Here is a 27,578-nt window from a genome sequence, read left to right as displayed (position 1 = left end):
ACTTTTTTTTCTTTCTTTTTATTTTTTTTTTTTAGTTTTAATGGTGGCTCCTACAGCTCTCATAAGAGCCCTTTGCCAGCTGCTGCAGCGAGCTCTTCCCAAGTGTCGCGGCAGGTGAGCATCGCCACAGCGCAGCCTGGCCTGCACAGCCCCACCTCACTGCTATGGGCAGCAGCTCCCAGGGACTGAATTTTGCTTTGCCTCCTATTTTTGTAGCTGTATTTTGGAGGTCTCTCTGTGAGGTTCTGCCTGGCTGTGTTTCTGCCTCTTTTATGGTATCCTAAAATGATTGGCCCTATAAAATTATGTAGCTCGTGAGCACGGCAGCCTCGTCCTGAAATAAATGACGTATCAGTCCATCAGGAATGGCGAGAGTTTCGCCATTGCAATTTTCAGGCGGCATTTAGCTAGGTCTGCTGGGTTTATTTCTCGTGATCTCCGGGATCTTGCTTCGTTGCAGATGGAGATGGATGCTGTCTGCGTTCTCAGCAAAACACACACTTGCTTGATCTCTCTGGCCTCCAGACTGCAAGGTGTCCACGAGGAGCGAGGCCTCCAGGCCCTCTCACACGTGCTCCTTTTAACACACCAGGAAGCGAGGACGTCGTCAAAGCTGCAGTTTTTGCAGCTCTGGGAAAGCAGGAGGTTGCCTGGAGACTGCCTGACTGACTCCTGGGTTTATATGCTCTTTTTTTATTTCTCAGTCTTTCCCCAAACAGGCTGTAATGCTGCCTCCCTGCCTCCCCGATGTGGGCTCGCATCTTGGATGCAGATAAACCATCACCATCTACTGGCGGCCAAAAGGATAACGGTGAAATAAAGCAGCAGGTAATGAAATGATGGAGTGGGCCGTGCTTCGGCCAGGCACCTGTGTGAGATGTTGCAGAGAGGGAGGGAAGGAGCTCAGAGCTCTGCTCTGCACCTCCTCACCCTGCAGTTCTTTGGTCTCGTGTGCTTCTTCGTTTGAAGCTTGTGCTGATCTTCGTGATCACTGCTGATCTTCATGTCACTGCTGCAAGGCTGCCACCAGCAACCAGGTTTCAGTGTGGGCAGGCAACGCTGTGCCTATGTTGGTTCCAGGTGTCAGTAAAGGTGCACAGGAGATGTGCTGCTTCTTCCCAAGACAAAAAAGGGACTAACAGCCTGCTGCCCTGGCCCGAGCAGTTGCTGCCCCTTGTGCCGGGCAGCTGGAGAAGCAATTGCTGAGCCAGGAGGGAGTGGGCAGTGCTGGGGGCTCCCCCGATGTTGTCACAGCACAGTTTAATGTTTTGGGTTTCAATGGACTAAAAAAACCCAGTATATCAACTTTTCTTGGGGGAAGGCAGCGAGTCTCCCAGCCTGGAACTCATGGGCTCCCCAGTTCACCCACCCTTCTCTTGTGGGTAGCACATGACATGAGAAGAGGGAGTTGAAATTGCAAATTAAAATCTTTCTTTAACTTTAAAAGGTGACCCTCGCAAATTGCTCAACCTGCGCCTTATGATATGGCACTGAACTACAGGACTCTGCTACACGGTCAGTTCCCGGGGCAAATGCTTGAAGGTGTAGGAGCAAGAGCACGGAGATGGCTTTAAATCTGGTTTCTCGACGTTTCCTGGCTCTGCAGCCTCCTGGCGATGCAGCCGTCCTGGGATGGTGGAGAAGCACGTGTGGGGACACGGGGACACCCCACCAGGCTGGGAAGTGCAGCAAAGCTTTTCCTACCCCACAGCAAGGGCAGCTGCAGCAGCCTCCTGCCTCTCCCAGGAGCAGAGGAGGGCAGAGGTGCATTTCACCAGGTCGCTGCTGCTACAACCATTAAGCTTTTTGTTATTCTCAGGTTATTTTGCTTTGACTGATCTTCACTGGAGCCAAATGAAGATGATGAGAACTGCAAATGGGTAATGCCTGATCTCAGGGCTAGAGCTGCATTTCTTTACTGTTTTTCCCCCCTTGTACCACTGTGAGATATGAGGGAGACTTAGCTCCAGCTTTGTGCTCCTTACACATTGAAAAAGTCCTTCGCTATCCCAGGGACTGCACTGGGAATGCTTGTCCACGTCCACTTTGTTATTTTTTCCAGCACTAGTGTTTTTTTTTTGCAGTTCACTTTCACTGTCCCTCTAAAGGAAAAACAAAAATAGCAGGCTTTCAAGGGCATCAACAAATCAGGCATTATTTTGAGAATTTGGGTTATCCTGGGCTTCTCTGAAGAGCTCCACAACATAAACTTTAAATAAAAGCATTGTGAAAATGCCCAACAACTGAAAAAAAAAAAACAACACATATTTTTAATATGAAAATTTGCGCCTCAGCCATCTTTCACTGTTTTGTTGGCAACTGCTGATGTTGGATCAGAGGGAAAATATGTTCCGAAATATATTTTGCAGTGACTATTTTGGATTCAGTTGCCCACTTGATTGTGCCAAGCAGATCAACATTCAAAACACCTTATTAATAAAGCTTTCTTCACTCCTTTGCAGAAGAAAAATGCAAGACCATAAATATAAAGAGAGACACTTTAACAAATGCCCACATCTCCAACTCATGCACCCTGCAAGCACAGGGGTTTGGGTGGTACACGAGGATGGTACACAACAGTTGGAAACAAAATATAACAGTGTTTTGATTCCTGTAGTGAAGAAGAAAATAAATATGTAATACAGGAACGGGGTCATTTTGTCACTTCTAGATAATGTGGAGATGACCAGCTGGGACTTCACCATGTTCCCAAAAATCTCCATCTTTGAGGAGGCCAGCTAAGGACAGCTGTAGGCTAGAAATTATTTTGACACATTTTTCATATATATGCTTATGAGGGAAGTGCCAGCCATGCCCTGCTCTCTTTCTTGAGAGAGGAGCTGATCAGAGCTTCCACGCTGGGCATGACCACTTGGGTAAGATTTGCTTTGAAAATTAAGATTTGCTTTTAGCTAAAGCTGCTCATAGTTCAGCAGTTACACAACCCTGAAACACTACCATTTGCCTTGCAGGATTTTTTATTCTTAATTTAGGCTTTGTCCTCTTCTCCTTCTCCTTCTCCTTCTCCTTCTCCTTCTCCTTCTCCTTCTCCTTCTCCTTCTCCTTCTCCTTCTCCTTCTCCTTCTCCTTCTCCTCGTTGCTTCAAAATGCAGGGAGGAAGAATAGTCTGGAGAGTGCTGTCAGGACATCTTTTTTCGGGCACAAGAGTGTGCCTCACCTGAGGTCCTCACACCAAGCTTCTCAACCCCATGAGTGTCCCTCTCTCAGTGAGCATCCGTGGCTATGGTTGGTGTGACTGTGACTTGTTATGTTCAACCAAAGTATTGCTCACTGCAAAGCAATGTCTCCACCACAAGGATATTTGCAAGAGCATGGAAAGCTTTCAGGCCCCATGAATTTCTTGGGTGCTTCAGAGCTGTGGAGCCGCCCCACTCAGTGCATGGACATGAACCCAGGAAGAGCTGCTTTTTGGCAGCTCCCCAGTGGCCTAGGAACCCAAGCCCTGATGGTAAAAAACTGCAAAAACAGCGAAGTGCTTTTGGAAAAGCTGCCCTGGAGTACCTTTCTGCTGAGTCAGTGGTGAAATCAGGATGCAAACTACAAATCGCTCTCTGGCAGAAGAAATATTTCAGGATTTAAGGATTTTGTCTGATATTAAAAAAAATAAAATAAAAAAATACATCTGTCTCTAGACATGTTATAATCCTACTACAATAACCCTGAAATAAATATTTGTCTGCTTCAAACAGCAAGCTGTAAAATTATGAATAGAAATACATTTGAAAGTCTCGCTCATTCGCTTAACGACAGCAGGAGGGTTTATGGCTACCCTGGTGTCAACGGCTGCCCTGGAAGTGAATAAGCTCAATAAATGAGGCTCTGACTTGCTTTCAGCTGCTCTGCTACAAATCCAAACAATTTCCCTGCTAGCAGAGGACTGATTTCATATTATTGTGCTGGTAACATCCATGTAAGTAGCACTGATGTTGATATACCAGGTAGCTAGGATTAAAAATGTGCCTCCTACGGTTTAGGTTATAATTACCTACTTGATTTCTAGGAGGGATCTAGTTCCATATAGTGTAATTAAGAGTTATCGTACCTAGCGTTTCCTTGCAGATTTTCAGAAACTCGGTAGAAAAAGGCTTCCCATTAAATTATTTAAAAGGATTTGCTCCAGAACTAGGAGGCAGGAAAGAGCCATTATCTTTCTAACAGAGAGAAAAAAAATGGCATTACTCAGTGTTAGCAAGAAAATGGATTGCTGAGATGTTTCAGCACTCCCTGCCTCTTTTTATCATCCTCGCGGCATCTGGGAAAACTGGTAAGCTCAGCCTCCAGATATGTTTCCTATCCGATGTCCCCAGCGTTTCTTGTGAAGTGACTGTGAAGCCAAGAACTGTGGCTAGGCACGTTAACCCTATCTTCGTAAGAGGCAAATCTTGTCAGCAAATGCAAATATTGCTTCTGTTATTTTGACAGGTCCTTCAGATGCGTTAGCAAATCCTGATGGAGATCTTATTTCAAGCGATGCATGGGAATGCTGCTTCTTAGTTGTCTACACATCACCATCAGCACTAAAAATAACATGCAATTAATAGCCCTGTTAGTGATTTAAATGGACTATACTTGCTTTCCAAACAGAAGGGATATATTTTATTTTTTTTCAGGGCAGCTCAATTTCATCTGCTCCATTTAGATGCCACAGAGCTGAAGGAGAAAAATCCCTTTGCAGGCACTTCTGGTTTAGGCAGAGAAGCCAGGCTCTGGGGACTATCTCAATGCCCTCCTGCCTCCATGCTCAGTTTGCTTTAATATTGACAGGGCACTTCCAAGCCCCTTTTAATTGTGTCATCTTGACTTACTTTAACTTACATTACCTATTACTTAACTTACTTACATTAACTTACAAGCCAAAACATGGGAAACCCTTGGGGAATATCACAGAAATTTCAGCAGTCCAGCAGGAGCTGTGCTGGAAAAGGGTACAGGAGAAAGCTGGAACATCACCTGCTTCTGCTCTTTATGCTTTTGCTCACCCTCACGCTCAAATATTGTCCCCTCGAACTCAGACTGCCCAGCTCTCCATTGTGGCATGACAGGCAGATGACACGAAAACCTCCTGTACCAGCTCAGTCCTGTGTTTTGTCTTGATTTTCATTTTCAGGCGAATTGTTTTTGCTGGGCACTTGCATAATCAGGAAATTATGTGGACGCACAAAAGGAAACAGAAGAAGAGGGCGCTTTGCCAGGGAAGGGGCACAGCCTGCTGGAACAGGGACTTCAGTAACACAGCCAAAGCCAAAACCAGCTGAGTTTGTACCCTCTTTTCCGTGGGCTTGAAATCAATCATAATTTGATATTTGTCAAAAAAAAAAAATAAAAATCCGGAGTCTCATTATTTTTCTTCTTTCATTTCACAATGCTGCCTGTTTTCTCCACCTGAACTGAAGCAGCAACAGGAGCGGGGGACTTGATTCTTCAAGTTTCTTCCACCCAAGTTTATGGCAGGAGTAACGGAGCTGGGACGGTTTGTGTTTGCACCCCTGAGACTCTCAGAGAAGCACAAGCTGTACAGCTGGTGCACAAAGTCACTCCCCTGGTTTCCTGACTTGCTTGTATTACAGGTGTCAAAAAACCAAGTGGTTTGGTTTGTTGGTTTTTTTTTGCAATCAAGTGCTTATGTTAAGCCTTGTGTGCTTTGACGCTATCCTTTGGAAAATCCAGTTGTCTGTGATTTGGTCTGAACAGAAACGATGTTTAGGACCTGAAAATAATTGCCTCGGGAGGACTGGAAGTCCCCGAGCATGGGCAGACCTCGTTCGGTCCCTCTCAAGTCAGCCAAACGAATTTAACAGCAACAGCGGCAGCATGCTAAGTAATTGCTGCTTTCTGCTTGAAATCTCACACAGGCCAGCGTGACGGGCCGTAGGAGGAATACTGAACAAACTGTTAATCCTAAAGGTTTGGCAAGAGCTTTCTGAGCATACCTGCCTCGCTACGCTCTTGCGACACACAGCACATCCAGTAAAAGACAAACTGGGTCAACTGGGAGAAAAACACCTGCAAAAAAATCGGTGTAAGCCAGTTCATTTCCACTGCAGGATTTAAGGAGCAAGCGTGTCAAAGGGAAAGCAAAGTACCCTCGTAAAGACAGCAGAAACAGTGTAGGGTTACAGGCTTTGAGGAAAGACGAGGCTGTCGCTTGGTAGGACTTCTGGAAAGTCCGTGCTGCAGCATTGCCATCTGTGCAGCATCTCTTTGGCACTGTCTTCATCTGCTCCTGCTTTACTTGCACTACTTCTGTGTGGGGAAACCCATCTGGAGCACTGCTCGATGAGGGCGGCCGCTCTGCATCTCTTTAGAAGCGATGGCTGTTGCAACAGGGCTTTGCGTGAGGTTTTCTGTGGGGCTGTGCTCGGACGAAATGGCAATATTTAGATTTTGGATTTCCTTTCTAGCCATTTGTGGATTTTACCTGCCTCAGTTTCGCAGTAATCTTTAAAGATTTAAAGTGTTTACACGGCCAACGTCAGCCTGAGATTGGATTTTCAGGCTTGAGGGATGCCTGGATGTGTCTTTGGAGATTCAGCTTCTTTTTCCTTCACCTCCTCGTAGCCTAAATGCAATCAGTGCAGTGAATACAAACTCACCAGCAGCATTTTGTGCCCCTAATTGGTGTGCAGGGGGGGAATGATTCTCTAACTCTCTGTAGCAATAGCTTTTGAATCTGCTGGCAAAGTTACCTAACATTTCTGCCTCTAAATGTGGATTATTCATGAGAGCACCTGACATTACCTGGCTGCCTACCGGTGTAGGCTTCTGATGGATTTTTGTCAAACACACAAAACACACCTCTCATTTCTAGTGCTTTTCCTGGAAGAAGGAAGTGTTTTTCTCAAACCATTTTGCTTCATTGCTCTTCACGATCGCATTTAAGTCATTGTACGTGAGGGAATAAGTAGCTCCTGCTGATGTGCAGAGCGTAATTTCTGCCTGTCTGCTGCGTCAGCCCGGGTGCTGTTTCCCAGCACACAGCGCACACAGTGTGCACTCCAGATCCCCGAGGCGCTTGTGCTTGGCGTCCTTCCTGCTCCGAAATCTGTGCTGCCACATCCTCATTACTGCAGACCACCAACAGACAGGCGCTGGGAGCCCAAAATGCAGCGGTTTGAGGCATCACTGGCACTCGGGTCCAACCCACCTTTCTGCCAGCATAGGCAGGGCCAAATAATATGAAATCTGTGCCTCAGCCAGCCTGTTTCACAGACCATATATTCGCTGAGGCATCAAGTAGAGGGCCACGAAGCAGACAGCTGGTATTGGTATCATCTTCAGTCACTCCATCTAAATCTGTCAGATCTCTCTTGACTGAGTCCTTGGTTATTTGTGCTGAATAGTTCAAGCTAACATGATATGCTGCCGGCCGTGTTTGCTCTGCACTGGTAAGAAACCACAGCGGTTGCCTGTGAGGTCCCGGAGACACTCCAGCTCTCAGAGCCAGCTCCACGTATCGGCATTGAAGCTGCAACAGGAATTCAGTCATTGCCAGCACCACCAATCAGCCAGTTTAACTCATCAATCAGTGGCAGCAAAGCTGTCCTCTCTCCAGTTTTCTCACTAAATGTATTCACAAGCTGGAAGGCTCTACTTGCACGGCTGATCGCTTGCATAGTGAAGGACGTAGACTTCCAATTTGTTTTAGTACTGACTTGTTTTGACACATCGCTCTCCGTGTAATGGAATACCCATAAGTAAGGGAAGGTCTGTACATATGAGAGTAGCTGCCTACTTGCAAAAGAGAAAAACATCTCGTTTGATGACGTTTGATAGAAAATTTCAAGGGTTGGACAATCCACCACTTCCTTTGGTTCATGGTTCCAATTATTAGTTACACTTTCTGCTATGGACATGGACCTGTTTTTCTCATTTCAGTAAATCTGCCTTTAACTTTTACCTTTTGGCTTATCTCAGTCTCTGATAGTATAAAGAGCCTCTTGGTACTTGTATGTTTTCCTTACTCAGGTTTAATGCAGCATAACTTTTACTCACTTCTTTATTTAACCTTTAATGAGATTACAGAATTAAACTGTGAGCTCCCTTCCCCCTCTTGCAAGCATTTTCCTCCCAATACCTTGTATTTCTGTTCTCCTGTGAATAAAAAACTGTAAGAAGTACAAACCAGCAAAATCTCTCCAGTATGAAGTGCAGGGTATTCTAGATGATGCATATCCTAAGGATGCCTTTTTTGTTCCCCTGCTAAATATGGAGTGGCAGGGAGCAATTTTATAACCCTGACAACACTGCTGTTGCAAGCAAATGTTCTGCTGTCTGTGGAGCTCACAAGGCAGAGCTGTCACTCTCCTGGTCTCACATTAACGTTTGGGAGTTGTGCTGAAAACCTTGGAGCACACAGAGCTGGAGAAAATATTGCCCAGACCTTGCCACTAAGCCCTGTGTCCCGTGGAAGCTTTCTGATGCTGTGCCCTAGTTCATATGTGATCCCTCTGCTCACGGGAAGGGAAGAAACACATTAAGAGAATAATAATTGAAACAAAATTAGAGACTTGGGATTTTGAGTGTACCATGTTACGTTTAATTGGAACTCTCTTTACATTGAACTTTGCTAAAAGATGCATTTTTTAAGATGTCTACAAGATTTCTCTGACTTTTATAAGGCACCCATGAAGAACTCTGTCTTAAAGATATCACAGAGTTATAAGTACTGTGGAGGAAGAAAAAAACTAAAATATGAAGCTGAAGCAGCACACACTGAAGGGCCATAGATAAAACGTATCCTTGCAGATGTCCAGAGCACATCTAGGAGTCCCTTGCTTGGCTTTCCTTGCAAGGGAACAGAGGTAGGTACCTTCAAAACAGGGGGGGAGAATGTTATGTTCAAACTATCATAGGGCTGATTTCAGTGGTTTTGTTGGTTTGGTTTGGTTTGGTTTTCATTAGTGTGACAAAAACAGGCATTGGAGACCACTCAGGGATGGGCTCTACCTGTGTGCTTGAGTGCTGGTGGCAATAGTTAGACCACCTGTGTTTCTTGCTTGACACAGCTGCAGTTCCTGCGCTCCCTGTAATACCTCATCTGTGGGTTGCAAGCCATGTCAGGAGTGGGAAACAGCTGGGTCAGAAATTAGGTAATGAGTTCTTAAACAGAGCTGTGTCTACCAGAAGGTGTTGGTGATGCTACCAGTTGCCTACTGGCCGCACCACTTTGGTATTTGGGGTTCAGCTGTAATTGGAAGCTCAGCATGCATGTATGAATGCATTAGAACACGTACAGTAAACTCACACCAGAGGCATGTTCCTCATACACTTTCCGTATTTTGGTGACACTGTAATTTGACTTACAGAAGGGGAGGCCAGGAACACTCTGTACCAGCAGACAACAGATTTTTCCATGTGGGAATGACAAACCAAGGGAGATTATTTTGCAAGCCTTCTCTTCTCCCATTATGAGTTGCTAAGATCACTTCTTCCTCAAGGATTGTGCAACATTGAATGCCTCTGTTGAACATCAACTTGTTCGCAAGTGCCAGAAATGAGGTTAAACCTGTAACTAAAGTTCTTTTTTTTTGAGATGAGCGGCAGAATATTCCCCTTGTGGGATTAAAAAACCAACACTTTAAACCTCTGGAATATCCTGGATAGTGTTGCAAACACCCTCAATCATCCCATCCCAGTGGTTTCTAGAGATATTGTAGGAAAGGGAACACAAACTCCCTTCAGTTCCTTCTGCTAACAAAATCCCTAAAATTCTAAGTAGAGCATGGGTGTGGATGGTCTTGTTTTGACAGCATATTAATTACAGACATCTTCCGTTTCTTCCTCAGATGTTCCCTGTATTTTCTGTAGCACGAGAGTTCATCATGCAGCAAAAAGTGAAAGAAAGTCATGTATTGTCTGTGAACAAAGCCAGTGAAGGACATCTGTAACTGTTTCTAGGTGGTTCTGGTGAAAACCAACTTGGTGAGGAGAGACAGTGGCTAAAAGCACAGTTACTGCTTCATGTAGCACTGGTGTAACAGGATAGGGGGAAGGCAGCCTTAAAGCATGTAGTGCATCTTCTGCGGCTTGAAAGAAAGGAGGTGAATATGTGACCATCACGTTTTTAAGAGAGCTGGCATTGCAGACATTACATTAATAACTTTTGGAAATGCAGACATGGGGGAGTTGGTATTAACTTCAGCAGGAGAGATTTCCAATTTCCTATCTTTACCCCGATACAGGGAGTAAAGTCATGATATTTGCAAAGATGCAGGCATAGAGAGAAATGTGTGCAGGAATGTCTATGAGAGATTCTGCAAAGGGAGAACTCTGGATGTTTTTAGGTTTAAAAATGGTGCTGAAAGGGACTTCTCTCTTATTTTCCTGCTTGACCTTTACACCGAAAAAAAAGATCTTCCTGCTGAAACCTGATGAATTTACTTGTTGTAGGAGGCAAGACACTAAAACCAGGCAGAAGAGCAGCAATGCAATATTTAGCCAGAGTGTTTACTATTCGTTGCTGTTTGGCTTTGCAAATAACTCTTTAACTAGTGTGGCTCTTTGGAGAAAGAAACGCTTTGTGAAAGTACCAGTGCTGCACTCCAGCACGTACCACTTCGACCTGAAAAACATTCTCCAGAGAAAAACAAGGTCGATTAAGTTAAATGTTGATATTTTTGAGGTAAAAAAAACCAACAAATACAAAAAATTTTTACCACAAACCAACAAATCAGTCCTTGGACTTGCTGGTTCACGTACCCTAAGGAGGTAGCAGCAGCACACTCCAGGCTGTGTATTAAAAAAATCTGTTGCAGATGCAGAAAGATGCACAGAGAGATTATCAAACAGCGATGCTTCAAAGCTTGTGTGGGATGAGGGGAATACACCACAGTAGCTATGAGGAGGAATCCTCTCCTGGCCCTGTTCTCCAGATTCCTGGCTGCGTATTGTGCTATTTGCTCACTGCTGGTCCGCTCGGGAGCCGCTCGGAGCCAAGGGGGCCGACAAACATCTGCTTTTTGTAGGTCTGCAGCGGGGCAGATTGCCACCACGTAGCACGAACATCTGCCCCGTGCAGAGCCGCAGCTGTGGCACTTGCCTGGGTTTGTTCTGTGGAGATTTTTCTGCGCCTCCTAAAAAAAAAGAAATAATAAAATATGCAATGCAAATATGGTAAGATGGAATTGTTTTGGCTGTTTTTTTTTTTTTTTTTTTTTTTTTTTTACTTTTCTTCCTGTTTTTCAGGAGAGCAGCCCAGTCAGAGCTGGAGATGGGTCTCGCCTCACCGGACCGCAGGGGCACTTGGCTCTGAAGGAGATTTCGGAGCGTGGCTGGGTCTAACCGAGAAGGGAAATTACGTGCTCTGGGGGGTGAAAAAAGCCTTACTATTTGAAAAAGTGAAAAAAACTGTCAGAAAAAAAACGTACTAAATTGGGTTACGAGTGACAGCCGTGTTACATGGGACCCATACTTCACTTTTATTGAATGCTGATAGCGTTTTACATCGTGTGCCTGTTTCGGGGGGGGTTGAAGGCACCTCAGGGCTTCCTTTAGCTCAATTTGGGGGCTCCCTGCTCGGGGGGGGGGGGGGGTGAAGGCGGCCGAGGGACGGTTGGCGGCGGGCGGCGACCGTTGGGGCGCGACCGTTGGGCGGGCGCCCCTCAGCCGCCACCTTGCGCCGGGCCGGGCCGGGTGAGGGCGAGGGGGGCCCGGGGCAGGGGCGGGGCGGGCCGCGGGGCCCCGCCGGGGCCGGGACCGGGACCGGGATCGGGATCAGGACCGGGGCTGGGACCGTGCAGGGGGCGTGGGGCAGGGGCCGGGCGGCTCCCGGTGTCTCCTCAGGGCAGCGGCGCTGAAGGCTCGCGGCTTGCGGCCGTCCCGCCATGGCTCCCGGCTCCGAGCGGCTCTTCGACTCGCTGGGACACTTCGGCAGGTAGCGGGGCTGCGGGCGGGGACACAGACACCAGCACACGGACACTGGTGTGGTAAATGCACGCGGCAGGTCTTCTGCGTGCACACAGCAGCCTCGGTTTGTGAGGTGGGGCGCGCAGGCTGCAGGGGGTACGCGGGGGTGAGGCTGTGGGTAGGGCAGGGGATGGAAAAGAAGCGCTGGACACGGAGATGACACTTCAGGATGCACAATCACGCGACTGAAAGGCGTGTGACCCTCCGTGGCTGCTGTCCTGATGCACTGAGCAGTGTGGAGTTCACTAGGGTGTCCTGCTGGAGCAGCCCCTCGTGTTATGGTTTGCCTGCGAACCACGGCTTTGTGCTTTCTGGCTCAGTCTCCAATGGCTAGCCCACACCACGGTGGGGATCTGGTCCCCATCAGGGGCAGGCAGCAGCCTTTTCAGCAAAGCCTTGGAGCTCCTGTTAATGGTAGCAGCACATACCTGTGCTCCACAGCAGCCTAGGCTCCTAGCGCCACGTGCAAGCAGTGTCGGTATCAATAACCTCTGTGGTTGCGTAGTATGGAAGGACTTGTTCTTTCCTTAACTGGGATCTCAGCTTAAAATGAAACCTGCCAAGTTGCGATCTCCACGCGTAGCCCTCTGAACAGTATCTCATTCATGATCCGTTCTGGGTCAGCAACAAAAATATTTTGTTGTGTGTGAGCTAGGAGGGGATTCCTAGCAAACTGTTTATGTTGCTGTTGCTCTTCTGTCTTGCATGCTGTTTGTGAAAAACAAGCACTTGACACTGAATGCTGACATAACACGAAAGTAGTTATTCCTAATGAAGTAGTTTTCCTAATTGAGATCATTTGAAAACTCTGTCTGAAGTACTGATAAAACCACGTTTCGCAATTAAAGGGAGAATAATTCTACAACGATAACCCACTTTAGGACCTTTCAGTGAACTGCAGACTGCTGAAACGCACACAGCCGTGCTGTCCTCATGGCTGTTCAAGATTCCAAACACCACACACTAAAAGTAAACATAATGTGGGTTATAGTGGATGAATTTATTTTTAAAATGTTGTAAAAAATCTGTTTATTCCTTCAATACTGCTGGATAAATGCTACATATAAAATGTCTGCTACAACATATTCTCAATTGTAGCTGCAGCAAGTTCTGATTAGTTTGCATTTATGCATCACTGTGACAGTCACAGGCAATCAATAGTTTCTTCATTTCAAGCAATTCTCACGAGACCCGTGCAAGCCAGGCACTACACATAGATCTGGTGGGTCTGCCACAGTCAGACTGTGAGCAGTCCAAGCACTCTGAGCAGTCCAAGCATTTGGGGACTGTTCTGATTATCCAAAACTCTGACAGATGCAGTAAAGAATGGCCAGCTGTTTATATAAATATATATTTGGAGAGAGCATGTATGCATTATATATATATAGCTATAATACTACACGTACATAATTGCACATCTCCATATAATGTGTGAACCTTCCCCTTTGCAGAATTGCCATTCACACGTATGCTGACAACATCTTGCTTTCCCTCAGACTCTCCCGCAGCAGTCTCAGTGATGCTGTAATTCTCAGAGGGGTCTCGAGACGTGCGTGGACAGACACAAAAGTGGAACAGTTCCTGTGTCCCTTTGCCTTTACAAGCAGACTGTAAGCCTGCAGCAGGGCTACCCTTGGCTGGCCACCAGGTGCCCACTGCCACTCCACAGCAAGGCAGGGGGGAGAAAATCTGATGAAAAAAGCCCTGGGTGGAGGTGAAGGCAGGGAGGCTGCTCACTGACTACTGTCACAGGCAAAACAGATTCCCCTTGGGGAAGATTCATTTAATTGATTGCTAATTAAAATAGAGTGTGATGGTGAGAAACAAAACTAAAAATTGAACAGGGGGTACCTTTTGGAGCTGGATAGAGCTGACTCTGCTCTGACCTGGGGCAGCTGCTGAGCTCTGCACAGAGGCCACCCCTGCAGCCCATCTTTGAATTCAGGTATCTGTGGCCCATAAATTCAGGACAGTTGTTTTAAACGTTGTTCTTGAGTCTGTCTCTGGAGCATGAGATCCCTGCTCGCTGTTGCAGAAGTGAATGAAAAAAAAAAAGTCCTGTCTGCCCCAAGAGGCCTCATCTCTAATGAGCTGCTGGACCTCAAGGCTCCCGATTTACCTGCATCAGGCTGCATCCTTCTCCCATGCAGCACCTCCTGCCAGGCTGTCCCTGTGGGCTCTCCCTCTCTGCCTCTCAGGTTTTGTAATGAAGTATTTCTAGAATCTTGTTAAAAAATGTCTTTTCTTTTAAACTATTTTTTTTAACAAAATGACGTTAGCCAGATTTTCATATGTTGGTTTTATAAATGCAATGTTGTATCAGCAGTTAGGCTATTTAACAAATTAGCAATGACTGCTTTTCATCTTTAGTGAAATGTTAGTGCATTTCTTCAGCCTTTAACACCTTCACGCTATTGCCTTATACAAGCTTGTTGCCCGGTCAGTGGAGCTGCTACAATTTGGACTTCAGAAGCAACCCCTACCAGGATTAGCACTGGGGAAAGGAGGGAAGCAGGACAGGGTGCCCACCTGTTCCATCCAGACATGGAGTCCAGGAGAGATGGCCACATTTTTCAGCAGTTTCAGTGTTTTCTGTTAATTGCCCTGGAACTTTTCTAGTGTGCATAAATAGATTGTAGACCATGCTTAGCTCATAAAAGACTGAAAGAATCTCTACAAAAGTCAAGGCAATGGGTGTTTGCAATGCAGTCCCTGCAGGTCAGTGCCATAAAAGCAATGTCTGAACTCTTGGTGCTAACACAGTTTCTCTTCTCTCCACTTTGTAGAGTTCTTGCCTTCACCAAACCATCTGTCTTCACATCTCAGAACTTTTCCAGGCTCCTAGTTACAGGCTGATGCCCATATTCCCTCTCCTGTTTCATAGCTTCCAGCTCTTGTAGAGATCTGATTATGTCTTCTGCAAACTGTGGTGTGTACATGATACTTTCAGGAATTTTCCAGGAATTTCTGGGTGTGTATCAAATACCAGAGTCCTGAGTACCTCAAAGAACATGCTCGCTCATTGCTTTTCATGGAAAAGAAAATAAGAATATTTTCAAACAGTGATTTTTCAAATTCACTTATTTAATAGATTTCTTGAAAGTTTTTTTTCCCAACAGAACTACATTTTTCAAGCTGAGAAGTGTTCTTGCTGCACATGCAAAAACATCACTTCTTTTCCAGGATAGTATGGAGAAGGAGGTAATCATATTCAGCATTTAAAACATGATTTGCTTTTAAAGAAAGAAACATTACAAGCATTTTCTGAATACTAATACATTTAGTGTTTAGTGCATCCTACACAATATTGGTATTTGTAAACAAAATAATGTGAGTCCCTGTTTAAACTTTGAGTAGTTTCCCCAAAAGTGAGCAAAATACTGGTGGTATAGATACTGCTTTTGGAAAAACTTTTTTCCCCTATATGCTAGGTACTTTATGCAGTGGACAAATTTATAGCAACGTATCTGCCATTTGGTTTTCAAACTGTGTCAGTGGACAGCTGTTTGTGTTTACTGGAATGTGCCAGAGAGAAGAATCTCAAATCTAAGTCCTCCTTTGGCTCCTAGTCAGGGGTGGTGTTTGTCAGAAATGCTTGATAAAAGTCCTTCAGCTTTATAACTGTACTATATTGTAACGTCTGAAGCAGCCTGTGCTCATCTCAGGTGCCCATTGGGTAAAATAAGTGGACTTAGTTCCATTTCAGTAAGAACTGTTTGTTTGTTTTTTCATTTTGTTTTGACTTTTTTTTTTTGGTGTCTGGATATTTTGCACAGATTACTCGATCCCACTGGTTGCATAGCATCATCATAGCTTTGGAGAAGTGAGACAAGCCATGTGTTTTCACAGAGCAGGCTCTAGCAGCTGAAACAAAGCTCTTATTATCTATGCCTGACTAGGCAAAAGTAGGAATATTCTCAGGGCTCAGAACCAAAGATGGATACTGGCAAGTGCTCCTGGTAATGGTAAAAATCGCTAGCAGTGCTGTCTGCAAGAGGTGCTGACAAACATTTGCTGGGATCCAGGTCGTACCGGAGCCAGTCTAGCACAGGATCTGCATAGACAAATCTGTACTGCACCCGAGTGTGCTGGCAACCTCACCCTGCCTGTGTCTGGAGTGAAAAAGGGGATTACAACAGGAAATTAAAAGGTAGGTCACGATACCAGAAAATCGTAGAATCACAGAAGATAGTAAATCAGTTAAGATTTGTAAGCCAGCCGCTGAGATTCAGATTGCACCTCTGAAATGTCAGCAGCCTGCCAGGGTGGCTTCTGGACAAAGTTGTAGCATGGACAGGGTTATGACAGCATGAGGCGATTATCACACGCATCAAGGAGCTGATGATCAGCTGTTTCATCCCCAAATATTATGGTATGAATGAAAATTAAACACGCAAGGCACTGCACAGTGTGTTCTCTGTAATTTGGGGCGTGATATGTCACTCCTGTGAAAGCTCTATTGCTTCTGTAAAAGCTCTGCCAGTAATTTTCTCATAATTGTCACAATTTTCAACAGCACAAAGGTTTTCTAAAGTGGGAAGGACATGTTTTATGAAAGAGCTTACTCACAAGAAGTTTGAGCAGTTTATTGTGGGAAGTGAAATGATTCCAGTAGAATATTTAGAGAATTTGTCTAAGGCCCCAAAAAGCTTCAGCACATGCTGTGAAATTTTCTGTGCTACCATGTTGCTGTATGTAACAAGAATGGCACATGAATAGCACAAGAATGGCTGATGTTTCGTTTCAGGTGGCTGGAGGCATTAAGTTATAGCGGCTGAGCAAGAACATGAGCTTATCAGCTTCTCAGAAATACGGAAAAAATAGCAAGACAGAAAATACCAACTGAGGTCTCTATTACAAGGGCAAGACTAGAAACAGTGTGCAGACAAACGAGACAGAGATTTACAGGTACTAATGGTGGCTGCTTGGACAGACTGTCCACATACTTGGGGAGAAATCTCATCTCCTTGAAAAATATTGAAATTACCTAGACAGCTGATGTATGCCTTCATATCATGCATTGACAAACAAATTGTATTGCCTAGCTTACTCAGACCAGGTGTTTTCTGAAGTTCACATGCAACAAAAAGGTGATTTGAGGAATCTAGAAGCACCATCCATTGGATCAGAGACTGAACCCTTTCCTCAAGAAAACGTTTTCATTAAGAGGAGAAGTTGGGATTCCTCTTCCTGTTATTTGTAGGCAGCAGTGGTGCTGGGACAGAAGTAGAGGTTGCAGCCTGGAGAACAGATGGAAAAAGCAGGTAAGACAGCAGGAAGAAGAATACAGATGCTTCAGAAAGCTGGGAGTAATTTGCTGCTCTATAAAGAGCAGTCAGCACCACACTTTGGATGGGCTCAGTGTCACTTCAGCATGCTGTCTCCATGGATGGATGTAGCCTGGCATTTTCCAGCCATGTTGCAGCCTCCTCCTCTCTAAGCAGTGAAGGAGATTTGGAAGGATCTAGGTTCCCACCTGATCCATCCATATAAGTCCATGCTAGCTATGCAGGGAAGTTAGCTGTTCAAATCAAGGCTCAATAGAGTAAATAAAATAAAGTTAGTGAGCTCATCTCACTGACTTTACAGGTGTACAGTGTAAACTTCAGACACCTGCATTAGTCACCTTGTCAAGGGGGAGAATGCCCTTTAGGGGCATAATTCATGTCTGATTTTCAATGAGTGCTTTAGGACAGGATGAGTGCTGCTCCTAGATTTGTCTGTGCTTCCTCGTTGAGTGAAAAGGGGATCTAGAGAATTGCAGATGTATGATTGCACACTGTATAACGTATATTGCATCCGAGTGTACGGTATACATCCAGATTCTTTCTTCACTTCCAACTTATATTAACTAACTAAGGCTTAGCGAGGAGGTTGGGATGTGGGAGATGCTTCTGGCAGCACACTTTCTGCGTCACAGCATTAGCCAATATCTTTCCCTCAAGACAACTCAAAGCAGGTACCGTGAGCCTTGCATTGCTCTGCTGTATGTCAGATCGCAGAAAACCCATCAGATATGCAGCTGTATTGCTGTTACAGTGCTTGCCACCTTGTTGGCATTCCGTCAGCAACACCTGCTGTCAGTTCCTTGAACGCAGGTAATTCCAGGAAAGATTGATTCTGGCCAGAGATTGAATTGAGAGCATTAAGATCAGAGTAAAGCGGTCAAGCCAATTCTGAAAACAGTGGGGTCCTGAGGAGATGGAAAGTGAGGAAACAAAACCTGCAACTGATTTCATGGAAAGGAAAGAAGGAAGATTAATACAGTCATTTAGAACTTACAAAGTAGGCAAAAATACATTTTTTTTTAAACTCTTAAATTGCTAATAGATCTTTGTGTCCTTGGTGAAAAGTTAGAAAATATTACTGACACTATTCATTTAGCCTTTGCTCAAGAAGTAAATGTTACCATATCTATGATGTAGTATTTCATTTGAATGTCTGTCTACTACTAGAGAGAAAGTCAAATATGAAAGGTGGAAAATAAGCAATAAGACAAGCAATATCCAAAAGCATTTTCTGACACAAAGCCACTGAATATATGGTGAAATTATACAGATAAGACCACATTTCATTAAAATAACTTTTATTCATCTCTCAGACTCCAAAACAAATTACCATTTGGATTTTTTTTTCTGCTGTTTAGATCTTTGGAACTGGCTTCGGTCAGCAGAGCTGGGAATTACCCAGAAACTTGTTTCAGCTCCACCCTTCTGAGGGAGAGTTTGTGTTTGGGCCAGGGACCTTTGTAGATCAGTGGAGCTGAGTGAGCTCTGTTTGGTCTCTGTTCTAAATGGATGCGGATGGTACAAAATCAGATCTGTGCAGAAGAGTCCTGGCAGGTCTGAGCAGAATCCAGCTTCTTTATTGGATTCTTGTGGAGAATGGGAGCCCCATGTATTTCTTACAAATAGTTATGTAAGGTTTGAAAACAGCATTATTCCAGATCACTCCCTTTTACCATAAGAGAAAGACTCAAAGAAAGCACCTGACTCTACTGTGGAGGTATAACCAGATGAAAGGACATTACAGAACATGTTTAGTAAGATGTTAAAGTGGCCTTGGAAACAGTGAAATCCATCATCTGTATTTCTTTGTTTTTAAGTTAAATTAATTTTAAGCGTTTAATGAGAAAGGTGGTAGGATCATTTTCCTTGAATGAGAAGAAATAGAAATGTTGTCTGCTTTCCATGAAGAAATCAAGAACAGTATAGAAAAAATCAGTCTGTCGGTGATGGAAGAGACAAATGACCAATAAAACTAATGAAAATATTTTTTCTTTGGAAAGATCAATAATGCTGTTAAGATTTTGACTTTTCTTCTTTGGAGAGGTTGTGAAAAAGCTCTCTGTCTAATTAAAATGAATGGCAGTATTTCAAATATCCAAGGTCTATTAAATCAATTTCTGACATTTCATAGTATTCTATATAGTCAACGATGTAAATCGTTGAGATTTACAGAGAGAGATCTACAAAGAGAGAGAGCAGAAATATATTTCTTGTCCTGTGAAGACACAGCTAGGTTAGCTGAACCAATACCAACAGTGAAACTGGAAGGGGTCTAAAGAAATAAGGACTGCACAGCAGTTCACAACCAGGCTGCTAGGCGAAACAAAACAAACTGAAAAACTCCCCAGTGGGAATTAATCATTTAATCACGTCTTCTTAAGGGGCAGATTCCCATGACCATCCAGGGAGAAGCAATTGAGGACTTCTAATCAGAGTGGGCTGCACATTTACAGTGAGTAGGGGCAGTTTGGAGGGAAGGTGAGTTGTGAGCCTGCAAAAGTAGCTGAAAGTCATCTTGAGCTCAGCAACCTCTTTTAATGTAAGTGTAGAGATAACCTGGCTTGTCTTGGAGAAGATAGCCCGTCGGGGATAACAACCTGGCTGAGAAATAGGAACATGGGTGGGACCCACCATCTGACCTTGCAAGAGCCAAGAGCCAAGTTGAACAGAAATTACGTAGGCCATATCACACCGCAGATTGCTCTGCCTCCCTTTCTCCAAGTTGAAGAATTGTAGAATTACATATGTAGAATTGTATGCATGGAGAATTGCAACTTGCTGTGTTGTCTTTGGCAGCAAAGAATCTCTGGCTGAACTCGAGTTGCTTTTCCTCCAGCAATACTTTGATTTATATGTTGTCGCAAATTTTAGAAGGCACCGTATTATCTAGCACTTAATTTCTGCAGTGTAACTAATTACATCTGAAGTGATTCTGTTTGCTCTTGATGACGACTCACTGTGTTGAAAGTCACAGTTAACACCAGAACACTGTAAAAGTTTCAAAGGGATCAAGGGATAGAAAAATGCCCCATTACCCAGGTGATACAAGGCTTTATTCAGCCCACGAAATGGCCTAGGTCATCTTAATCATATTCTTGGCTGCAAAAGTCATGTTATGGGTAGAATCATTGCTTATATTAAAGAAGAAACTCACAGAAATGGTTTAAATATAATTTGATTTGTAGAGCTAATATTCTTTATTATTTTAAGCGGAAACTCAGAATATACTAGTATATGCGAGAATGATTATAAACACATGCTAGGAAAGTGGCTTCCAGTATGCTTGAATTGATTATGCAGATTTCTTGCTTGTTTTACCTTTTCCCATGAGATCTTTCAAAAACCTGTGACGAATGAGAAACTCTATAATCATATTCCAAGTGGGGAGGAATTAGATTTCCTATATAGAAATTTATAGCCTTTATTGCTTACTAATATGTGGCATGGCAAGAGAATTTATGTGGAATTAAGACTGAAAATGAGCTGTCTCCATCCAAATTTTCTTAGGCATTACTGTGAATACAGACCAAAGAAACAATTCTTAAGAAGCATCATTTAATCACTGCAATGGCAAGTGTTCACTCCATGTGTTTGCACCTTCAGTTATACCAGGCTTGGTCTCGCAATAGGAATACATAAACAAATAAGTAAGCACAGAATTCATATGAAAACTGATGAGTTTTATTTCAGGACTAAAGATGGAAAAAAATCAGATCAAATAAACTTCCATAGTTTGAACAAAATTAGTGCTAGGTGTAATCAGGTTAAACAGCAGAAAACATCTGAATTACTACAGTGGAAAGGAGGAATGAAACATGCTAACAGTTTATAGGCAAAGTAGTGCCTCTGCCTGCAATTGGGTGGAATGTCAGTGAAAACATTTAAATTCTAGTAGACACTTTGGAGATTGTGGCATGAAATGATTTCCTTACGTCAGCTGATGGAAACACTACAGCACAGAAGGGAATTAAGGACATAGTTTGGCTTTGTCCCCAAAAAAGAGGCTGACCAAAAGGAAACAGTGTTACTGAAGATATTAGAATTCAGTTTTTCCTGTAAGAAGTAACACTACTAATATATTATGAAGTACAGTACACGCTGTATTTCTAAATGGTAGATGTTTATACAAATGCTGCCCCTGGAAAGGAAGCATCAAAGTCCAGAGCTGGAAGCAGTTACTCCTGAACAGTTACCTACTGTGTTTAGCACCGATCCAAATAATTCCAAACCAAACTGAAATAACTTGAAAGCTGCATGGTCATGTTCTTTTTTAATTTAATTACCTGGTACATGTCCTTGAGACACGTAAAGCAGAAGGGACACGTGGGTAACTAGAATGAAATTGGCCGACTCCAGCCAATATCCATCCTGCTGCAGCCCCACATGGAGCCACGACCGCCAGCTGGGGGGCTGCTTTGCTGGCGCCTGGATGGGTGCAAATGCACAAAAATTACAAAAAGGTGCTTCGTGCTGACTTTGGTCATCAAAAATAAGGTTGACCCGAAGAAAGTTAGAAATCAATGTGATTTGTTTGAATCAGCATTCAAAAAGGAGTTCCTAATATGTTTTGGAGTACTGTGTCATAAGTAATGGGGTGCATTCAATTACCTCAAATCAAGTAATGCAATACAAAAAAAATGAAAATAATCTTGATTTTCTTTAAATTTCAGACTTATACAGAAAAACATATAAAAACAAAATCAGGAGACTTCATGAGAAGCAAAAACCTTTCAGAGGCAGTAATTATTGGAATCTTCTGATGGTTGATTTATACTTGCTTTAATTTAAGCAGAGTTTTCCTCTCGTGTTTGTGTGCGTGTCAAGAGTCATTTACATAGGCACTGCAATAAAAAGTACCTGCCATAGCCGCTGTTAAAGGTAAACATTCCCAAAAGATAGTATGAAAATTAATGGTACTCTTCTTGCAAAACCTTGAAACCCAAGCACAGGGAACGTATCTTAGATACCACTTTGTGATGGTAGCTGGCAACATTGTCTTTTTAACGATTCTTCCAGACAACGTAAAATTGATGCATATGGATAAAAAGTGTATGAGAAAAGGCTGTTTGGGTAAACGGAAAGCGTTTCCTCATGCCACTCAACAAAGGCTGGCATCACTTTGAGTGAGTTTGCTCATCTGGCATGTAGATACAGATCCATAAAGAAATGATAGTCGGGATAGAGGTGTTAGAGTTCTTCAGAAAATAATTTCTAAAAGGATGGTAAGAATGGTTTGGTGGCTGCTATTGGGTGAGTGCATGTTGGTGTGTTTATCTGCATCCAACACAGCACCTTCTTCCTCTGAACACCAATTCTGGGAACGACCACTTTGCTGATGTGGGCTGAGCCCAAGTCTTTGCAGAGTTTAAACCACCCCTACCTAGGAGGGAAGGAAGTTTGCTCTTGATGCTGCAAGGCAAATAAGGCCGTGTCAGTTGTGTATTTAAGGCTGCTTCCAAATCTGCCTCTCTGTACCACAGCACAAATACTGCTCCTGAGTCTCATCCAGCTCCTTTCCTCTCAAAAAATAAACGTGTAAGTGTATGTAAGTGCAAAACAGTTTTTTGGTTTAGAGTGGAAAGAATGCTGAATGGCTTTTTTCACATTAAAAAAAAAAAAAAAAGGCTTGGAATATAGAGCTGAAAGTGGTCACTGAACACAAATTCTTTCAGAAATAGTAAATGCTGAAGCCATCCTGCTGAGTTTAGACTGCACAGCAGAAACACACTGTGTTTTCTGACTAAGCGGTTTGCTAACAAGGTGGTTGAAAAGGCAAACAGTCAAAATAGTTCTTGTAAAACCTGAGGAATAGTACAAGTCTCTTGCTAATCGCAGCACAGCCTTGTCTCTCTATCATGCACTGAAAGGATTTTTAAAGTTATGTATTAGCTTTTGAGGAGAATCTAATATATTTGCATTTAATCTGTTATCTTTTTATCTCTAATCTGCCTTTTTATTCTCTAACATCGACGTGTCAATCCCAGATGTACCACCTTGCAAATAGACTGCTGCAGATCGTTTGCCTGGATGGAAAGCAAATCAGATCAAGCAACTGATCTGGCTTGGTTTTGGTTTTGTTATTTTAATCATCATCTGTTCTGATGTTTTTTTCAAGTGAGATCAGTTTTCCAGATAAAATCCACAGCCGGGCCACATAAAAAGCACCACCACATCTGAGGGGAGTCTCAGGGGATCGCTGTGTCTCAGGGGGTAAACAAACAGTGGGAAACGAGAAGGAAGGAAATATTTTAGGATGACAGTGCCACAGGGTACGTTGTGTCATGAGAATACAGCCAGTGGTCTGAGATCTAGTTCATTATCTTTATGCAAGGCTGTTTCATTTCAGGTACTGAAATTGCAATATTAACTTTTGCTTTTCTTAGATCATAAAACCTGTGCAGAAGAGTCAGAAAATGCAAAGTTTTTTTTTTTTTCTTTTTCTTTTTTTTTTTTTTTTTCTGAAAGCAGGAAACTGAAAAAAAAAAGAATAACCGGGGAGAAATTTCACAAAAATATTTTAGGAAGGACTGGCACATTTTCATGCTGTGTCTTGCTCAAACTTTTCTGAAGACAGTTTTATGCTCATTTGACTTCTGGCATTCATTAAGCGCCTCTACACTGGAGCAGTAACCTACAAAGTCTTCTTGACTTCTATATTTGACACTCCTGGCAAGAGTGACAAAATGTACTTGCCAAATAATTATCTCCCATGGCAAGTCACTGAAGAGATGGAAAAATACTGTGGAGAGCCAGAGATTATCATACTTTTTAGGACAGTCATCATGTTCACAGATCTTAAAAATGGCAAAAAGGATATGTTTTAAAAAGAAAAATAACATATAAAAAGCTATTGAAAATTACTGCTTGCAATGATATGCATTGCTCAATCTGATGTGTGTATGTGAGGATAACTGGCATGTAAAATACCCTCTCCAAAACCTGCCTTTTTTTTGAAATCAGCCCAGGAAAACAGATCTCAGACTTTGCTGAGAGAAGCCTTGCCTGCTCTTGGTGAATGTTGGTAGTATTTATTCCTCCAGCAATGTCATTTTCTTAACATTTTGAGGTGTGAGCAACACTCGCTTAGGTCAGGGAAATTTAACTTTTAAAATGCAGTTAGGTGTGGTTACTCAAAGGGTTATATGACATGGTTGCCAGCGATCGAGAGCTTTCAGTTTAGCAATAGAGGCTTTCTTACCAACCCAGCATTCTCAACTCAAGCATTAGGGGAAGAAGTCAATCATTGACAGCAGGTAACGAGGACAGTGCAGACTTTAACCCATGCCTCGTGGGCAGCGAGGTGCACAGGCTCCGCCGTCACCTACCGCCACAGCCCAGCCTGCGGCTTGCTCAGCACCACCTGCTGCCCTGTCCACACGTCTGGCAAAGCGGTGGCCGTCATGAGGCTGCTGCTGTGGCTTTCTCTGGCCTGTATCCACTCTGCAGCTGCTCTGGCAGGCAAAGCTCAATGCGTCTATAGTACTCTCCCGTCCCACATATCATCCTCCTTACATACTTGTCATGCTTTCTATATGTTGTCACTGACAGCCGAATTAACTCCTTTTTGCTAACTACGCCGGTTAATGAATTTCCTGACCTTTACACAAGCAGTCTTTCTAAAAGAAAAGCTCTTCCTGCCCCCAGGAGGTGCGCCACAGTTCACAAGCTTGTGCTTTTCATCCAGCATCGTCAGGGATTCAGCAGTGAATTTCCCTTTGCAGCAAAGGAGGGCTTTCAGGTTTTCATTATGTTTGGACTTACGGAGAGAGCCCTGGCCAGCGCATTGTGGAATTTTACTGGAGAGAGCAGCAGGGAGCTTTTACAGGCAGGGAAGCAGCAGCTCAGTGCAGAGGCAGGGCTGTGGGGTGCCTTCAGCCACCAGTGCTGCCAGACACTTGTGTAGCTTCACATCTGGCCTTGTGCTCTCCTCTTCTTGCTTCCCTTGCCTGCTGAAGTCAGAAAAATAACGACACCGTAGAGTGGATTTCTTTGTTGGAGCCGAATAAGATTTTCGTAACATTGAAAACTGAAGAACACTTTTACAAGAACCAGCTATACCTAGTGCTAAGTTAAACCCTTGAAAGATGGGTGAAAAGTGGCACGGCACAGATATTTCTCTAAAATAAATCCTGCGTTGCTTTTTATAGAGTTGGACACTGCTCTATAGCACACAAAGGAAAAATGAGGAAAGGGCAAGGGATTGCAATTCATACAGGTTTAGATAGCAACCAGAGGGGGAGAACTGATAATTCTGTATGAATAAATGATAGAAGACAAGGAAGATTTATTCAAGGTTGCACAAGGATGTTTTATAAGCTGCTGATAGTCTTACACTGAAAAGGGGAACATTGAGATTAGATTTAATGAGAAACTTTCCAACAGAAAGCTTTGATAGCAGAGCAGTCTGTCAAAATGGTTATAGAAGCGCCATCACAAGTGCTCGGGAAGATAAAAAATGAAACTCTCAAGGGAGAAGTTAGTGCAGAGATTAGCTGGAAATGATGCAAATTATGGCCCCAGCGATGCTCTCGGGATTTGGGTTTTACAAAAATGCTACAGAGCATTGGTTCATGCCATCTTCTCAGCTCATATCCTAACAGGTTTGTATCTTCTTTTGAGCCTCTCCAACAGGAAGGGCAATCATTTTTATTTTTTTTCTCACTCTTACTGGGCAGAAGAGAGATGATGAACCTGATGTTTCTTGTGCTGGGAGAGCTAATTAGTAAGCTCAAGATAAATGTATGGGAGTTTGAAATTATTTCATTCTTCCTGTGTCTGGGAAATACCAACCGGGCTATCTGGCACTACGATGTCTTGTTGCATAATGACAAATGTTGCCAAAACATCCCGGCTCCAAGCATGCTACTCTTTACTAGCTAGCAGAAGATGTAACAGCACAGTTTGTAGGGATTTAATTTGCTGCTCTGCTAGAGGTCATCTAGTCCTGATTTTAGCCAATTCTGCATGCGGCAAAAATAGCCCAAGTTACTGAATTTGGTCTTGCTCTGCTATTTTTGGTTTATCTTTTGATGAGAGCCACTGCAATTAAGTTGACACTGAAGAACTAAAAAATGTTGCTAACCATATTTGCATTAGTAGGGGGACAAAGGTAACATTTCAGAATAACCTTTGTCTTTGGGTGGTCTAAGATAGTCCAAAAGCCTTTCAGAGCAGGTTTACCCTTGCTGTAGTTTACACCTAGGTACTTAGTCCTCAAGAAGCTGTTCTCCTGACAGAGTATCACTAGGCTTAATAGTCAATAAAGCTGTTGTCAAGAGAAAGTGGGACAAAACCCATTGCATTTAAACAGCTGTGTGAGATGAGGATGGTGAGTGGAGTTAGGTTATACTAGAGAACGGTTCCATGAAAATGTTATTTGGACATTAAGACAATGTATCCAGCAAATTCTATGTAAATACCTTGGCTCTGGGTAGTTTAGAAATTTGTTAGAAACTGTGGTGACAGATGACTGAAGGTCCTTGGCCTGGTCCTGCTGCATAATTTATCAGAGGAACTCAAGGCTAGATTGGATACATATCAGAAAGGAGTTGCGTTTTTTACAGGCACACAAGACATTTCATGGCAACTGGTTTTTAGACATTGTTTCCCATAACTTCAGCAGAGACTCTGACCATGTTCAAAAAATCTTTTTGTTTCCTTATGTTTAGGCTATCAGAAGCTATCCTAGAATTTGCAGTCTGTGATGCTAGTTCGTTGCAAGTCTTTTGCCATTCAGAATGCATGTGCATTTTATACACAAAGATTTGCTTGCACCTCAAGCATATTTGAAAAGCTGTTAAAATGCCAGAATTCAGGCTATGTAGAAAACATTTTTTTAGTATGTTTGTTTTATGATACAATCTTTAATGCATAACTGCACACCCTGCTTAAGAGAAAACCCAGCCCAGATTACAGCTGTGTTTCGGTACAAAGCCTTTCGCACTGTTCACATTCTGGCTTCTTCTTACAAGTGTCTGCATGCATTCTCTCTTTGTCTTTCAGAGGCAATAAAGTGAGGTAGGAGATAGGTGGAGTACAGGTACGTGGATACCATGAGGTGAAATGAAGGGCATTATGTGTTTGCTTTGTTTTATTTGATGGGCACATCTCTATCCCTCAGAAACTGAGGTTGTGACATTTTGGCTCCTCTAACCATTCCGGTAATCTTAGGCCTTGTTTTGAGGGATGGACTAGATGGGATCGCAGGGTGGGGAGTTACTTCAGATCGTGTTCCTAAGGTCAGAATTGTTTCTTTTTAGTCTACATGTGTCTAAGAGCATTTATTTTTTGACAAAAGGGACACCTGATGTTTCCTGAGGATAGGTGACTTCTGCTGAGCATCTTTTCTCATCTTTGGTCTCTTGC

General features: G+C 43.4%; 1 protein-coding gene and 3 long non-coding RNA genes across 4 annotated transcripts in view; all 4 read left to right on the top strand.

Moving 5' to 3' along the window:
• The first annotated feature begins 325 nt into the window (after positions 1-325).
• Positions 326-5,213, top strand: LOC311434410. Its single transcript, XR_014691462.1, has 3 exons — positions 326-828; positions 1,820-1,880; positions 5,129-5,213. It is a non-coding gene; the product is annotated as an uncharacterized lncRNA (long non-coding RNA).
• Positions 5,214-11,004: 5,791 nt separating this feature from the next.
• Positions 11,005-11,406, top strand: LOC311434944. Its single transcript, XR_014691849.1, has 2 exons — positions 11,005-11,133; positions 11,206-11,406. It is a non-coding gene; the product is annotated as an uncharacterized lncRNA (long non-coding RNA).
• A 347-nt stretch (positions 11,407-11,753) lies between these two features.
• SLC22A16 (solute carrier family 22 member 16) overlaps positions 11,754-27,578 on the top strand; it is a 33,747-nt gene continuing 17,922 nt past the window's right edge. The window contains exon 1 of the mRNA XM_084514730.1: positions 11,754-11,893. Coding sequence (XP_084370856.1) covers positions 11,844-11,893 — 50 coding nt within the window. The 5' untranslated portion in view covers positions 11,754-11,843. The remainder of the gene's footprint in view (positions 11,894-27,578) is intronic.
• On the top strand, positions 14,789-16,052 carry LOC311434524. The gene is made up of 3 exons (XR_014691563.1): positions 14,789-14,854; positions 15,045-15,126; positions 15,702-16,052. It is a non-coding gene; the product is annotated as an uncharacterized lncRNA (long non-coding RNA).

This window comes from Aythya ferina, assembly GCF_964211825.1.
Source record: "Aythya ferina genome assembly, chromosome: 3".
In the NCBI taxonomy this organism is placed as follows: domain Eukaryota; kingdom Metazoa; phylum Chordata; class Aves; order Anseriformes; family Anatidae; genus Aythya; species Aythya ferina.
This window is presented reverse-complemented; position numbering and strand designations above follow the sequence as displayed.